This window comes from Caretta caretta, chromosome 1 (assembly GCF_965140235.1).
Source record: "Caretta caretta isolate rCarCar2 chromosome 1, rCarCar1.hap1, whole genome shotgun sequence".
Classification (NCBI taxonomy): Eukaryota; Metazoa; Chordata; order Testudines; family Cheloniidae; genus Caretta; species Caretta caretta.
The window spans coordinates 127,004,372-127,021,472 of NC_134206.1; the positions used below are offsets into that span (position 1 = coordinate 127,004,372).

At 37.5% G+C, this 17,101-nt stretch overlaps 1 protein-coding gene across 2 annotated transcripts in view; it reads left to right on the forward strand.

The window, feature by feature from the left end:
- GYG2 (glycogenin 2) overlaps nt 1-12,681 on the forward strand; it is a 28,669-nt gene extending 15,988 nt beyond the window's left edge. For both annotated transcript variants that reach the window (XM_048859944.2, XM_048859938.2), the window contains 5 exons: nt 406-532; nt 1,532-1,754; nt 3,227-3,364; nt 5,097-5,207; nt 7,761-12,681. In XM_048859944.2, the coding sequence (XP_048715901.2) occupies nt 406-532; nt 1,532-1,754; nt 3,227-3,364; nt 5,097-5,207; nt 7,761-7,922 (761 nt within the window). In that variant the 3' untranslated portion in view covers nt 7,923-12,681. The remainder of the gene's footprint in view (nt 1-405; nt 533-1,531; nt 1,755-3,226; nt 3,365-5,096; nt 5,208-7,760) is intronic.
- The last annotated feature ends 4,420 nt before the right edge of the window (nt 12,682-17,101 follow it).

The window sequence follows — 17,101 nt, forward strand, 5'->3', positions numbered from 1 at the left end:
GTGGGGGACACAGATTTACCTCATGACTCTGGGCTAGATTGTGCTTTCGTTGTGCAGCGGCAGGAACAGAACAGGGAAGGAGCATTGGCTCGTGCTCCACTGGCTGGCTTGTGGAGGAGGTGGAGCCCAGGCTCCAACCATGTGTTCGGGGGGAGCAGGAAATGGGTGCACAGCACCCACTTACCCTGCACGCCCAGGCTCAAGGTCCAGGGAGACTGCACAGGATTATAAAGCCGTGTGGGTATGTAGCCCAAATCACTCAAGTTTTAGACCAAAGAGTCTCACTTGCACTCATTTTTTTCTTTTTTCAGCACTGAATTTTCTCTTCGCTATTAAATCTTCAAACAAATTGTAGCTTACATGAACATTTTGTTGATGCTGTTTGTAATTTTATTTATTCTCTAGGTGGTGATCAAGGCTTATTAAATAGTTTCTTCAGTAACTGGGCAACAACAGATATTGGCAAACATTTACCGTTTATCTACAATTTAAGCAGTAGTGTTATCTACACATATGTTCCTGCTTTCAAACAGTAAGTAGTATTACTGGTGGATGATTGCAATTCTGTACAACCCTTTAATATATTTTGCCCATTTATAAGAGAAAGGGCTAGTGACCCATTCTGATACTTGTTGAGAAGGAGTTAGTCTAACACAATAGTCCACAATGTGAAGTCGTGTGACAAGAAATTGGAATACAGTAATGCAGAGCCTTTATCATCTGCTCTGATACAGAATACCAAGATTTCTCAACGCTTAGTATTGTTAAATAGCTCTTACAATAGAGAACAAAAGTAAAAGTTGGAATAGTATTACTTGAATTGATATATCTTGGTTGATATGTCACTTCAGTGACACTTTCCTTATATTCTGCAGACCACAGATTACCTAATGGCACAGTTCCGATATTCTTACTGCAAAAGTAGCCCCATTGATTTTCATTAGTTTCTCACAGTGTAAGGGTGTTGAAATCTGTCCATAAGATTCTTCCTTGAAGCAAAATCGGTCTAGCAATTATTATATGATTTCAAATGCTCTTCTTTTTTTCTCTTTTAATAAACTTTTATGGTACACTGTTATACGTATGGCTATATGAAATTCTTTCAAAAATGGGTCATGAATTCGATGATCCATTAGTGTGAATTACGGTGAACTTCTTTTGAAGCTTTCACTGGATAATTTAAATACTGGAACCACAATAATCCATTTTTACTGCTTTGATATTCGTTTGGAGGGGAACATGCAAGAAGAGATGAACTATTTCCACTGGAATCAGCAGTAGGAAACAAGTGACAATGCAGTCTTTTATTTCCTTTCTTTCAAGCAAAGCAATTCAGATTAATAAAATAATTTAATTCAGTAGCTTTCAATTATTCTGCATGACTGAGATCACATCTGGTGATATTTCATTGACCTCTTATTAATGTATTGTCACGAGTAGCGGTTGCAAGATGTCATGCCTGCCACTTATGAAATGCCAGTCAGGACGTATTCCTTCCTATCCCGCAACTTTGTATTTCTCTCCTCTGCAGTTTTGGCAGGGATGCGAAGGTAGTTCATTTTTTGGGGCCAGCAAAGCCCTGGCACTACAAGTACAACTCTCAGACAAGAACCGTTATGCAGGATGACTCCACCTCAGGATCTCCGCATCAGTTCTCATTTCTTGTACTCTGGTGGAAGATATACTATGCTAACCTATTGCCTTTGTTAGAAAAACTTCCAGAGGTGGAAGACACAGAATCCCCGGGACAAAAGGTAAAGTGCTATCTTGGAAAAGAGACTAGCGGGAATGTGCCAAAATCAAAACACCAACAAAAATCCCATAAGTAAAAATAAATTACTATCTTGACTTCTTTTTTGGCCTGGGGAGTTGAGTGAGATGGGAAGGCATGATGGCTTTTGAACGGCAATAAACCTGCAGTGACTTTTTAGTGCAGATGTTGTCTAGAGATGGATGTGATAACTGAACCTCTGTGTAAAGTATTAGCTTATTATTATTAGTGCTCCAAAGATTTTTCCTTTGTATCAAAAGTAAACATAATTGATGAATAATGTTTGTAAACTGACACTTAAACCTCCCAAAACCTCTCTTCAAAAGCCTGGCAGCCAGATTTTCGGCTGGTGTAAATCAGCATTGCTCCACTGTCTTTGATAGAGCTAAGATGATTACCGTCAGCTGAAGCCCTGGTGTGGGAATACAGTCACTTTACCTTTTTTCAGAACTGCATTGTAACTGTTCGTATGAGGGTCATAGCTTCTCAGCTTATTGAATAAAGTTGCCCTGAAAAAGGTCTGAATATTTATGTTGAGGAAATAGTTTGCTATAGCTTTACAGCTGAAAGCATGCTGCTGTAAAGCATGCAGTTTGGCACTTCAATTTTAATTTAAAGGTAAAACTTAAAAATTAGTTCTCTCATTAAGAAATATACTCTTAATTTGCATATTTAAAATGGCTAGAGTAGACTAGTTGCTGATAAATAGATTAGATTGTGGTTTCAAAAGAGATAAAGCAGCAACTAGAAGTAGTGGGGGCAGAGAATACTTTGATTTTGATTGATACGCATTATAAATTTCATCTCCTTGATACGTGCAAATGAATTTTCACAACTGTGTTTAGAATTGGATGATGATAATCATAAAAACTTCAACAGGCCCATCAAATCAGTTGGAGTATTGCCACTGATGTGAAGAGAATCGGTTTGTAAAACCTTTCTTATGCCTAGCAAACTGGGAAGGAGGAGAGAGGCAGGGGAACTGCAGGTTATAGATATTTGCAATTTTTGTTTGCCTAACTTTTGTCCCTCCTATACTTGGTAGAATAAAGAAACAATAGAAGTAAGCTAGCATGGAAATTGAATAATTTCTTCTCAGTGGATGGGGGTGGCTTTAAGGTTTGTATTAAGGGCTTGATCCATCTCCTGCTGAAGTCTATGGGAGTCTTTCCATTGACTTTAATGGGTGTTGGATTGGCTACGAAGTTTAGGTAGGAGACTCTCACTGAAACCTGTGCCCCAGTCTGGGGATAAAAGAAACCCCTTCAGATTCTGTAGCTCTTTATTCCTTAACTTCTATAGGGCCTGTGGCAATCAACAAGAAAATACCACAGTAGAACCTTGTGTCATGAAGAAAGTGTAAATATTTTGTATAATTTGTTAATCACACATATCATAAAACAATTTTTTGCAAAATTCTTCTTTTAGTGATGTGATGTGATTTGTTTTTTCTAGCACATTTTCAGTGGAGATGAAATTAGACCAAAAAATGAGAATCCTCTGATCAATTCTCTGCAAATCCCTGTGTTTCCAGAACAGACATCTGAAATGGACATCACTACTTGTCCACCGGAAGAGTTTGATACTCAAACAGTAAGTACAAACTGTATATTTCTTGTGAATATCTATGTATATTTTTACATATTGGGCACTACCAGTGATGGACATTTTTATGATGACACATGTAAGCCTCTAAACAAAATTTAATTTAAGCATTTGATCTTGATGATAACATCCTCCTCAATTTAGTTCTAGTGCTTTAATTCTCTCACTGGATTCAGAAGTAAATTCAAGTCTCATCATGAAAATTTATGGTCTTTGATCTTCAGTCAAGAATGGCTCTGATGTATCTGGACGTTAAAAAATTTGTATTGAACATTGCCAAGAGAATATTTGACAAGTTAGTGGGTGCTAAATAAATCCTAGGGAAATTCTACTGCCAAAGTAACCTTATTGAATTACAGTATTCTTATCATTGTATAAATGTAAAGCTGGAATCTTCTTTTATCCATAATATCTACAGAGATTTCTGTTTAAAACTTAAGTGTATTCCTCAAAGACTGTTTCCTAGTCTGCATTCCTCTGATATAGATGTACCGTTCACTTCTGCAAGGCAGTTTAAGTTCCCCTTTGAGTACTTGTTTTACACTTGTGTATGTCAATTTACTTAATTGGAATAGCTTATATGCTTACTGGAGTGAGGTCACTTGGATGCACATTATTCTGTTCATCCTGGCTCCGTAGAGCCTTGTCCATAATAGCACTTTCATACCATGCAGGGCTACTAACCATAAAAGTTTTTGTTTTGTAATACTTGCTATATTATGGTAGATTGGGAGAAAGTAAATCAAATTGTAGCTTCAGTGTCACCTGCTGTTTGTTTTTACTGATTACACTCCCAGTGCATCCGATGAAGTGAGCTGTAGCTCACGAAAGCTCATGCTCAAATAAATTGGTTAGTCTCTAAGGTGCCACAAGTACTGCTTTTCTTTACTCCCAATACAGTGGCCAAATGAAATATAATTTTCCTCATTTTTAATGGCAAAATCTGTGTCAAGGCTTCATAACAGTACTGTGTTCGTGTGTTGTAAATATATCACTATTTTAGTGTTTCTTGACCATTATTGTAGAGAAGTGTAGTGGTTTTGGTTAGAGTTTTTAGAGAGAAACTGCAAATGAACTATTTGCAAGAATCCCTTTTTTAAAAACTGAATTTATGTAAAGGATTTTAATTTTTGTTGAACCTTTCTGATGGTGTTGGAATGTTGTTAGACCCAGACTATTACCATATACACTACTGCGTGGTAATTCTAAAACACGTTGCTTAACAACGTGGTTCTTTGGGTTTTTAAAAATATCTTTAAATTGCTAGTTTTATACAAGCTACTCATTTAATTTTTCATTAAAATAAAATATGAATGCTTCATCAAGAGATTATGTAAACTAGGATTAAGGGCCTCCCACTTATAATGGCCTAACTCCATTGACCTCATGGAGTTATTTCTGTTTTACTTTGGTGTAAGTGAAAAGACACTCACGCTTAAGGGCTCTATGTTCTGACTGCCAGAAGAAGTGAATGTGTATTTCTGTTAACCTATGTAGACCTGAATACAGTTTCTCTACTTCATCTCTATTATGGATCACCTTGATCTGCTCTCATTTCTGTAGATAGAAATTGCTTGCCTAGCCATAGAGCAAACTGAACTTCTAGCATCTCTTTTCCATCCTTCATTCCTCCAGCTGAAATTATTTTCTACTGTACAAATTCTGTTGGTGTAAAAACTGTGAAGAAAAAGCAAGAATTAATAAAAACTTTACATTTCAGCCACCTGTACCTCAAGTTGAACAACCTAGTTCTGAAGTCGGTCTCCCTGAGCCAGACCAGCCATTAGAACAGCTTGCCTTTCATCCTGCCCCTCAGCAAACCTTGGAACTGGTATATACAACTTTGTGTTCCATCCTTGTTGCAAGTCTTTGTGCATTTACTTCATTCTTTGCCAGCACAATTTTGGGAGAGATCAGCTAATTATGATTTAATTTAACATAAGTATGTCTTAGCTAATCAGGCAGATATAGAAATGATTTATCTGTATAATTTCTTAGCCATTTCCAGTCCTTTTTTATGAAGCTCTCTCTTTAATATTTGTGAATTTTCTATCTGAATGTATACCCCCCTCTGCCCCCCCCCCCCAAAAAGAAAAAAGTGGTAAATTTGTGAAATTAGTCTTGGTTATCTTGTAATAAATAGTTGTTTCAATTATAATTGGTGTTTAAAGCTCAAATGTACTATCTGCTGAAATAATTTAAGATAAATATAATAGGTTAAATCTTGGTTCCATGGAAGTCAATGGGAGTTTTGCTACTGACTTGGACAGAGTCAGGATTTCACCCATAATATTTAATCTTCTGTCAATAATACTATCCAAAGGTTAGCTTTAATCCATGTAATAAAGGTAAATACATGGGTTAGCATGTATTAGTAGGGATTATATATTTACTTAAGAAACCAGTGCCAGATTTTGTCACATGTGCATATCTGCAGGGAGTAAGTATACTCTGTAAAATGTTTTGTTCCTTGGTTGTTGGGCCTCAAGTAAACGTACTGGGAGCTGAGCAGAAAGATCTGGAGTTTTATTTTGAAACTGCCTTATTATGAATTTCTTACAAGTGTTCAAAGGATTATGTGGACCCTTCTGAATGAGATAAGTCAGTTCTTCTTTGCTCATAACATCAGAGGAGCTGCTTCTCGGCGTGCCTTTCTGAGCAGAGTATTCGAATGGAGCAAACTTTCAACTACTACTTTATCAGCTGCCATAGTATTTAGATAGTTGGTATTAAATCCACAATATTTTAAATTTGGTAGGTACTATATGAAAAGGCTTGAAATATTAGACAGTTTTAGGAGTGCAAAATTTCTGATGAAACATAATCTGTAATGTACTTTACAAACATGACCAAATAGTCTAACAGTCAAACAAGTCAGACAAAATAAATGCCAGATAAGTGTCCTGTGGATTTTTTTTTAAATATAAATCTGATTTAGGAACTCATTAACACAAGGATCTGTACTGAAATCTTCCTATGGTTCTTCAGTTTCCATCAGTAGTCACATGTCGGGCATATGCCATTAATACTACAGTAATATTGCTGTCTGCCCCTCATGGTTTGGAGAAGCACTACAGTAAATAGCTTCACACTTTTTCTTCTAATTATTACTTAAGGGTTTTGTCATGCTATAAGGAAAATTAAGATTGAAGTCATTTAGCAGGCAGCACTCTCAAACTGAACGAACAGTTCCATCCTTTTCTGCTTGTCAGATGGTCTATATTTTTACTTGAATTCTCACTTTATCCTTTGAATGACTTGATAGATGATACACTGTAAAGTAAAATCTCTCTCTGTTAACCTGTGCATTGGGCGTCATCTCTACGTATAGATTTTATTTAAGCAGATGTTAGGAATTTTTACATTCTGCCCTTTGCTATATATTCATCTGATCCTTGGTTTTTGTTACGGACTACTTTGTCAGGTCAATTAATAATTTTTCTTCCCTACATTATACTTGATTTTACAGAAATGATCCTTAATTGACATGTCCAGAAAGGAAGATCTCTTAGATCTTCATCTGGAGTCAAACAGAACAGTTACAGATAGCATGTATCAAAGATAAAATGTATGAAAATTGGTGGTTGCATTCTGGATCGTCATACTTGCCTGAGTAAGGGCTATTTGTATGAGTAGTGGAATACAGGGTGAGGTCCTAGGTCAGTCTGGAATATTGATTTTGTTTAAGTCATGCATGTGAAACAGGGTGGGTATATCATAGGTATTACAGAAATGAAATTCCTTTCACAGTATATTAATTTCCCTCTAATTGATTAAATTATCAGTACTTGTTCATTATCTTTTATTCACATAATAACCTTTGCTAATAGAGTCTCCAAACCAAAATTAGCAATTTGAAATATCCCTCAGAGGAGCAAACTATCTGTGCATTGAATGGTCATTGTTTTAATTAAAATTTACAAGAGCTTCAGGATGGTTAGTGAGACTGGTGTCTGACAAATGCTGTTTCTAGCCTGAGTTCTTACTGCCTTGTCCATTAACTCTTTGGAGACCAGACAAAACTCTGATCCCAGCCTGGCACTGGGATCTGCTAGTGTAGATACCTCTGTCCATGTGGAGTCCTGCTAAAGTTATTCAGACTCTGCACAGGTATAGAACGTTATTCATATGTATCCTCATTAAAAACCTCCTTTTTTTGTTCGCATTTCTGAATTTGCCAGATTGTGAGTTAACACAAGGAAATCTGTTTGACTCTTTCAAAGATACTTTGCCAAGTGATAGAGCTGCGAAAATGTGACCACATCATGGAAATCATAATGAACAATGTCTTCAAGATAATTTTGGTTTGGATAATTACAATTTAGAAACTGATTTTTAAGGCTAATGAAGTGACTGCTTTGCTCTGTCCTGTCTCCTTTCCTAGGATGAGCCTACCCATCATATTTCTGAGCTGTCCACTCCGCTCAAACCAGAAGAGCCAAATGCAGAAGATGAACGGAAGAAGTGGGAGGAAGGCCGCATGGACTACATGGGGAAGGATGCTTTTGAACATATTAAAAAGAAATTGGATACATTTTTAAAGTAGACTTAATTGTAATGCAATATATTGACCAGCCACTGTTTGCGTTTATGGTGTACATGCAACCCCGGGATGTTTTGTTATCTTCCTTTGATACTGAAGTTAAAATGGACCTCCTCTATTTTAAGAAAAAAATTGCAAACATAGCACCACTAACTTTTTAACTCTGGTGTGTGCCTCATATTGATTGTTGACCAATAGTGCCTCATGAAGTAGTAGTGCAGAAATTGTGACATCTCCACTTGACATCCCTGCATTAAGGAAAAAGTCCTATAGTATTCTGCAGTAATATCCAAAATATTAGAACTGATAACATTAAACTTCCAGAGGAGATTAGATTAATCTAGAGGATTTCCACCTTTAGAAAATGCTGCAAAACCTTTTTTATGAAAGCTTTTCCACCGGAACCAAAGTGACTTTCACACCATCAACTATTATACATAAGCTGACAAAGAGAAAATCCAAAGGAGAAAACTCTGGCTCCACTGAAATCGATGCCAAAACTCCCGTTGACTTCAGTGGTGCTAGGCTTTCACCTGGATACTCCAAGAAGTCCACTGGGGGCTCTGTTCTTGCTATTCTACTTTAGGTGGAAGGTGCCCAGGTTCAAAGCTAATGGGCAACAGTACAACTCTAAAATAGATGGTAATGGTGTTACTAGTTTCTTTTGGATCATTGCGATAAACTGCTACAGGATTTTTATATGTTACCTTAATCTATATATTCAGGGTTTCTCATGTTTTATTATGTATTTTATTAGCTAAATGGTTGAGAGAGAAAAAAAACACTATATAGGCCTATAGGCCATCATAACGAACAGCTGTTCTGCCTCATTCTGGTGCTTTAAATGAATTTGTTTACCAGTGCTCCAAACTGCATTTCACAAAGGCACTAAATCCATTAGATGGTACTTTTCTATATTGAAGGCAGTTTGTGTGCATCTGAGACAGATAACTGACACCTATTTAATAAAACAGCTATTTATTAGCTACAAACTAAGGACCTATTTCCAGAAACCGATACAACTGTGTGTATAGTTATTGTCAGTGGGACTCTGCTGTATTAACTATACTTGTGAGGGTACTGCTTTGCAGATTTGGGCCTTCAGATTTAACTTTAATCACGTTGTTGAATAAAAATAAATACATTTCAGAAGACCGAGAAACTTGACAGATTTTTCTAATTTGGTAACTCTTGCATTGCATCTTGAAACTTCAGCTCTGGTATTACCAGAGCTGGAAATTAGAGTTATACAACACTTGATGCAGGACTTCTTTAAACATTTTGGGTCATATTGTCACTAGTTTTTAAGTTGCAGAACTACCTAATGAAATCATTTGGGAACTCTGCTTAAAAAAAAAATCAATGGCATAATTTATCGCTTCTTGGTAAGAGGAATGTACACAGAATTCTACTGAGGAAAAGAAAAGATAGCTTCTTTCCCCCCCAGAATCCTGCACAAATTAATCCACTAGGAAAGCAGCAAGAGAATCCAAAGGAGTGGAAGAAAGAAAACATTTGAAACCTTTTTTTTTTTTTTTTTTTGAATGTGTCTGTAAGGAATTATTGTCACTTTCATGAGTCTAACTACCTCCACTTTTACCCATCTTGTCTCTTATTTACTCTTAGGGAAGTGATTTGGGTGTTTAAGAGAATTCTCAGTTTTATGAGGAATATTGCCAATGCAACCTAAACAGTTTGAAGATTGTTTAAATGGAAAGACTTTTTTTTTTAAAAAAAAAAAAAGTGAACTCATGTTTTGTGCAGCTACATTTTGTGCAGTTACTACTGCATCTTACTGGGCATGTTAATTAGATTATGGGGGAAATTACTGACTTAAAGGGAAAATCAGTAATTCTAAAAGATTTTCAGAGTAGGTTTATTACCGTAAAGTATTAAAGTGAAAGGAGGGATCAGGGAGCATATCTGAAGGGAGCTAGGATGTGAATTTGCACCCTGTGGTGGTTATACAGTATTTTTCCAAGAAAACTAGATTTAAGGAATGTCTGATGTACCACAATAACATGTACTTAATGAGAAATTCATCTTTAATATTTAGAAAGAAATCTTTGTCATCTTTTTCGGCTGGTGTTTAGAAAGGATTTGGTCCAGTTGTTGATGCTTTTCCCCCCAATGTATTGGAATACTGAGGAGGATGAGCTCAGGAAGAATAGTGCACAGGGAAGAAATTTGAGTCACTTGTGCTTGGCCTCCTTAGACTAGTTGTGTTCTTTTGAAACATGTACAATATGATTTTCAAAAGTGCTCCTACATCCTTATATAGGACAGGAATAGCTTAATAGTTGCTTTTGAAAATCACACCCATATTGTACTAATGCACCTGGCAGTGGCAAATTCTGCTCATGTTAGCTTAATGGTTCAAGGTAATTTCTGTGGTTACATACCAACTACAGAGGAAGAATGAAGTGACGTTGATCTGGGAACCAAATATTCAATGGCAGACTCAACTATTGTGAATTTGAAAGATGCTGGACGCACATCATGGGGCAAGAGTTGAACAATACCTTTTTAGAGCAAGTTTGACTGTAGGAATGTAGTGTGAATTTGTTTTGTAGCTGTGGTCTGAATCTCCACCAAGTCTTGTGAATTTGAACTGATCTATGGAAGTGACGTTTGTTAGGCTCTGCTTATTATATTAACAACTTCATGATATTTTGTATGGTCACTTGTTACCAATGTTGCTGAAGTTCTACACTGCCATCTAAATAAGGATCAGGACTCCTACCCGTAAGTACAGAATCAAACAGTGAAACTTCCCGCAGAGCAGAAGGCTCAGCCAAGTCTGTAAACACCACTTAAGTTCCTAATGTGTTTAAGTGATGAATAGTCTTTGTACTAAAGTGAATGTCGCACAGAGAAATCAGAAAGGGAAAAGGCTTGAAGTAATCATGTCCATTATAGGGCTGGTGCAGGATTACAGTTCAAATTTCCATTGTGGCTGGGGAGTATCCTTCTTGAGTGATTGGTTACTTTTAAATATGTTTGTTATTAAATTGGTATTCTGGTGTCAGTAGTATGGTGATCAGTATTTGCAAACATAAGCTATGCTTGTCTGCTTAGTGATAGCTAGTAGGCGTAAAGTTTTTCAATCACTATTCGTGGACTGATTGAGTTTCCACTCATTGTTTTGACTTCATTTTTTTCTATAAAATGAAATTGCGACTTGTTTCCCTTTTTGTTTGTATTTTTTTCCCCACGGTGACTGAATATATTCTTTTCACATGAGAATGTTGTTTAGTTGCAAGTTGTCATCTCATTTTGTTTCAAGAAAAACTCAAGAGAGTGGTTATTTGTTAGAGAGCTGAGTACATATTTACTAAATGTGTAGACAATGAATTTTCAAAAAGTGTATTGAAATATAGTTGCCAGTGTCCAGTGGGAATCTACTGAGGTGAATCAATAAAGTGGTAGAGTGTCCACTTTGATGATGTGGGAAATTCAAGTAGGGTTTTTCTGTAAGAAGCATTGGTGTAGTCACAGAGTAAGCTTTGGGGGTGGATTTTCCCCTGAACAACACATCTTTTCTCAGTGTCAATTAGGAAGGGCTGGTAGGTAGAGACCTACCTCTTGTCTCTACTGGACACACTGTAATAATGATAAGGATATAGAGGTAAATGACTGGCATAAAGAGCTCCTGCTGTCCAATCTGTGTCAAGAATGGATGAGCAATTAATGGGGTTTTGAAAGGCTATATTAAAATAAAGCTCTCAAGGAGCTATTGATGTGAGAGAGTCCCTCTTTCACTTAAAGGGGACATCTTTATTTAATTAAAACCTGCTCATCGGTCTCTCCCCTCACATGTTTATGATCAAAAAGAATTAATCCCAGCTAGAATCAGAGTAATTCTCACTTGCAGTGTAACCATCAATTGTGTGGCTTAATAATTTGGATCTGGTGTGGGTGGGCCGCAAGCGGAGAACACTTCAGGTCATTTCCCCAGTACCATAGTAATAGGAGTGTGTCGATCTAGCCCTGAAATATCTCTTGCATCCATTTCCTAACATCATGCTTGAGGCCTTTCAATTTGGATATTCTTGGAAAGTAGCAAGACTGTTTAACTTCATGCCAGGGCAGTCCGTCCTGTATTTTGCTGTGAATTTTACATCTATTTTTGTTTTGCAAAGCTGGAACATAAAAATACCTAATTCTTATTTCCACTGGTATTCTGTTAAGTAATAGGAACTTGTATTGTTAACAGTGGTTGGTATTATTTGCAAGCCTCAGGCAGGGCTGCTGTTAGGGTGTAGCAAGCAAGGCAATTGCTCTGGGGCCCCACTCCACCGGGGACCCTGTGTGGCAGGGCTTGGGCTTCAACCCTCTGGGGCTTGGGCTTCAGCTTCAGCCCTGTGCGGCAGGGCTCAGGCTTTGGCTTCAGAAATGTTGCAGAAATCCAATGTGTGAGCAGATAAGGGAGGTGGGGTAGGGGCCCACTCCTTAGTTTCTCCCAGGGCCCCAGTGAGTCTAACATCTTTCCTGAGGCCAGGGATGGTATTGGTTCAGTAGAAAAAAGTCTGCAATGTGCCTGTGTTTTTTTTAACAGATCTGATTATCTGGTCAATTCCTCTACTGGGGATAAATTATAACTTCAGCTATCTCGAATTCTTGTGATATTTTTTTTTGGCCAATAACATCAATGAGAAGATGGTCAGCAAATAGAAAAATCTTCTCATTGATTTTTAACTTTTGTTTTGCATTTGTGTGAAAGTATTTTACCTCCGTTTTATCAAATAAATACATAAAACATTTTGCTTGGGTCTGTTTTTTTTTTTCTTCTGTGGTGTATCTGGGGTATTATAAATGGCAGTCATTTTTAAAATATCCCTCCAAAACTAGTCATTTTCTTATGTCTTATGAATTTTCAGTGCATTAGAAATTCAGACTGCTTCATGTGAACTTTTTTTCCCCACCTGTCTTTGCTGACCAATAAATGGGTAACTTTCTTAGAGGTTTTAATTGAAAATGGTGACACAAGCATTTCATCACATCATCTCTAATCCACTCCAACATCAACTTTTAATTGGGTTGTATAACATGGCCATAAATTTAGCCACTTTGTGCCAAGGTCATTAATAAAAATGTTGAATAAGACCGGTCCCAAGACTGATTCCTGAGGAACTCCACTAGTCACTTCCCTCTAGCTTTATAGTTCACCTTTCAGTATGACCTGTTGTTGTGCCCCTTTAACCAGTTCCTTATCCACCTTTCAATTCTCATATTAATCCCCATCTTCTCCAGTTTAATAATTTCCCATGTGGAAGTGTATCAAATGTCTCAGTGAAATCCAGGTAGATTAGATCCTTTGTCTAAAAAAATCAGTTAAAATTAGACTAAAATTTCCATGCTTTGTCTCTTCTTGAAAGTGACTCTTTTTTTGGGTGAGCAAAATCCTTTCAGTCGTTATGAAGTTCAATAAGTGTTAAAGATATACTTGCTTCGCTAACAAAAATTCTAATAATCCTTTGAGGGGGGGAAAAAAAGCAGTTTTTTGCACATTTTGAAATTGGGCATAAATGCAAGCCTCAATGAGGATAAATGCCCTTGGTTGGTTTGGAAAAAAGAAATCATATTGTATACAGAGAAACAGTACTAACTTTCCTTAAGACTACAGCTAACCTAGATCCACTGTGCCACCTAGTCAGTTGTTTCAAGGAAGTTATGTGTTCATCAGTTCCAAGCCTTTGCCGCTTTTCCTTTTAAAATGTTTTTTCTTAAAATCTAAGACATATGCACTTTGGTCTTTGCAATTTGGCAAAGACTTTGCAATTTGGTCTTTTTTAAAAATAAAGGAAAAAACCCTCCCATAAACCAACCACATACTCCATTGTTAGGAAATTCCCAAAATTAAAATGCTCTGGCAGTTTACCAACATTGCAACTATGTAGCGCTTTCTAATCCACTTGCCTTATTAAACGTAAATATTAACTGGGTACTCATTACTAATGTGCCCTAGAAAATCATAGAATATCAGGGCTGGATGGGACCTCAGGAGATCATCTAGTCCAACCTCCAAGCAGGACCAATCCAATTTTTGGCCCAGATCCCTAAATGGCCCCCTCAAGGATTGAACTCAAAACGCTGGGTTTAGCAGGCCAATGCTCAAACCACTGAGCTATCCCTCCTCTCACCCCCAAATACGTACATAGAATGATTGTTACCCAGGAGCAACTTTGATGTTAGCATTCTTGCAAACTTAACGCTGCATTAGAAGAGAGGTTTGGGGTTTTTTTTGTATTTTGTTTATAGTTGACCGATATTTTTCATAGATATTAAGGTCAGAAGGGACCATTATGATCATCTAATCTGACCTGCACAATGCAGGCCACAGTATCTCACCCACCCACTCCTGCAATAAACCTCTTACTTATGTCTGAGCTACTGAAGTCCTCAAATCATGGTTTAAAGACTTCAAGGTGCAGAGAATCCTCCAGCAAGTATCCATGCCCCATGCCACAGAAGAAAATGAAAAACCCCCAGGGCCTCTTCCAATCTGCCTTGGGGGGAAATTCCTTCCCAACCCCAAATATGGCAATCAGCTGAACCCTGAGCCTGTGGGTAAGATTCACCAGCCAGATACCCAGGAAAGAATTCTCTGTAGTAACTCAGATCCCATCCCATCACAGGCCATTGGGCCTATTTACCATGAATATTTAAAGATCAATTAATTGCCAAAATCATGTTATCCCATCATACCATCTCCTCCATAAACTTATCGAGTTTAATCTTGAAGCCAGATAGGTCTTTTGTCCCCACTGCTTCCCTTGGAAGGCTATTCCAGAACTTCGCTCCTTTGATGGTTAGAAACCTTCAAGTCTAAACTTCCCGATGGCCAGTTTATATCCATTTATTCTTGTGTCCACATTGGTACTGAGCTTAAATAATTCCTCTCCCTCTCCGGTATTTATCCCTCTGATATATTTATAGAGAGCAATCATATCTCCCCTCAACCTTTTTTTGGTTAGGCTAAAGGAGCCAAGCTCCTTGAGTCTCCCTTCATAAGACAGGTTTTCCATTCCTCGGATCATCCTAGTAGCCCTTCTCTGTACCTGTTCCAGTTTGAATTCATCCTTCTTAAACGTAGGAGACCAGAACTGCACACAGTATTCCAAGTGAGGTCTTACCAGTGCCTTGTATAACGGAACTAACACCTCCTGATCTCTACTGGAAATACCTTGCCTGATGCATCCCAAGACCGCATTAGCTTTTTTCATGGCCATATCACATTGGCGGCTCATAGTCATCCTGTGGTCAACCAATACTCCAAGGTCCTTCTCCTCCTCCGTTACTTCTAATTGATACGTCCCCAGCTTATAACTAAAATTCTTATTATTAATTCCTAAATGCATGACCTTGCACTTTTCACTATTAAATTTCATCTTACTACTATTACTCCAGTTTACAAGGTCATCCAGATCCTCATGTATGATATCCCGGTCCTTCTCTAAATTGGCAATACATCCCAGCTTTGTGTCATCCGCAAACTTTATTAGCACACTCCCACTTTTTGTGCTGAGGTCAGTAATAAAAAGATTGGTCCCAAAACCGATCCCTGAGGAACTCCACTAGTAACCTCCCTCCAGCCTGACAGTTCACCTTTCAGTGTAACCCACTGTAGTCTCCCTGTTAACCAATTCCTTATCCACCTTTCAATTTTCATATTGATCCCCATCTTTTCCAATTTAACTAATAATTCCCCATAGGGCACCGTATCAAACGCCTTACTGAAATCGAGGTAAATTGGATCCACTGTGTTTCCTTTGTCTAAGAAATGTTACTTTCTCAAAGAAGGAGATCAGGTTGGTTTGGCATGATTTACCTTTTGTAAAACCATGTTGTATTTTGTCCCATTTACCATTGACCTCAATGTCCTTAACTACTTTCTCCTTCAAAAATTTTTCCAAGACCTTGCATACTACAGATGTCAAACTAACAGGCCTGTATTTACCCGGATCACTTTTTTTCCTTTCTAACATAGTTCCTATTTTTAAGAAATTCTCCAGTCATATAGTACAACCCCTGAGTTTACAGATTCATTAAAAGTTCTTGCCAATAGGCTGGCAATTTCATGTGCCAACCTTCCTTTTGTTTCAAAGTCTTACACTTCCCATTTTTATACAAAAGGTAATATTTAAGCCTCAGCAATGCAGAAACTTCAGTACCCACAGATCAGAAATGTAAAAACACAGCTTTCCCCCCCATACTGCTGAGCGACAGGGTTACGTTTTCTGTGCTGGAACCTAGTTTTCTATGGTACTTGGCTTCTACAAAATTGTTTAGATGTAAAATTACTATCCATGGCTGCAGCACAGACATTTTCTTCAGTTCTTTAACACATTAGACAAATGTTAATTTTAAGAATGGACATTAAAAAGAAGTCTTTAAAATGTGGCTTTCAGCAAATGGTTTCATTCTTAATCCCTTAGAACACACACTGGCAGAAAAGCGCCTTGTTTTGGTAACCTAGGTGAATGGTCCTCAAATGTGAGGGGAATTCAAGGGAAATGCAGGCTGGATAACTCTAAAATGGCTCAAACTATATCTCTCACTTTGTCCATTATATATGTATTGCTTTATTGATTAGATGTGGCCTTGTGTTCAGCGCCCCGACTTTCCATTGGATCTAAAAGGAGCAAACAACATTTCAATAATATTTGAACATGTTGAAATATTGTGGTAGAAGCTTATTGTCTCACCATAGATGGGAACTTTGAGTCAGTCCAAATGCAGCGATTCTAAATGTCATGGAATAATGATTCAAGCATTCAGCTGGAAACCCGCGTCAGAAAACCTGAATGTCAAATATTTCCACAATTCACTCCCCGCTTTATCCAATAAAAACAAACTCTAGTTGTTACAATGCATCCATTCCATCTGTAAGGTATCTATTTTTAACCATACATAGGCACATTCTCCTGTGGTCAGAAAGTTGGCTAATTCCAACACCCATGTTGGACTTTTGTCATCATTTGTCATTCTATATGGGGTATGCCCCCATCACACCCCTTTCAGAGAGAGAGAGAATGCATAAAAAAAGACCAATGGATGGAGCTGGTAAAAAGTTTGAAATAGTGATCACTATTTTGGAAAAAATATTCAGCTTTTTCAAACAACTCTACCAGTGAATAACTGCCCTGGGAGTTCTCCTGTGGCATACAATACTTAAAATC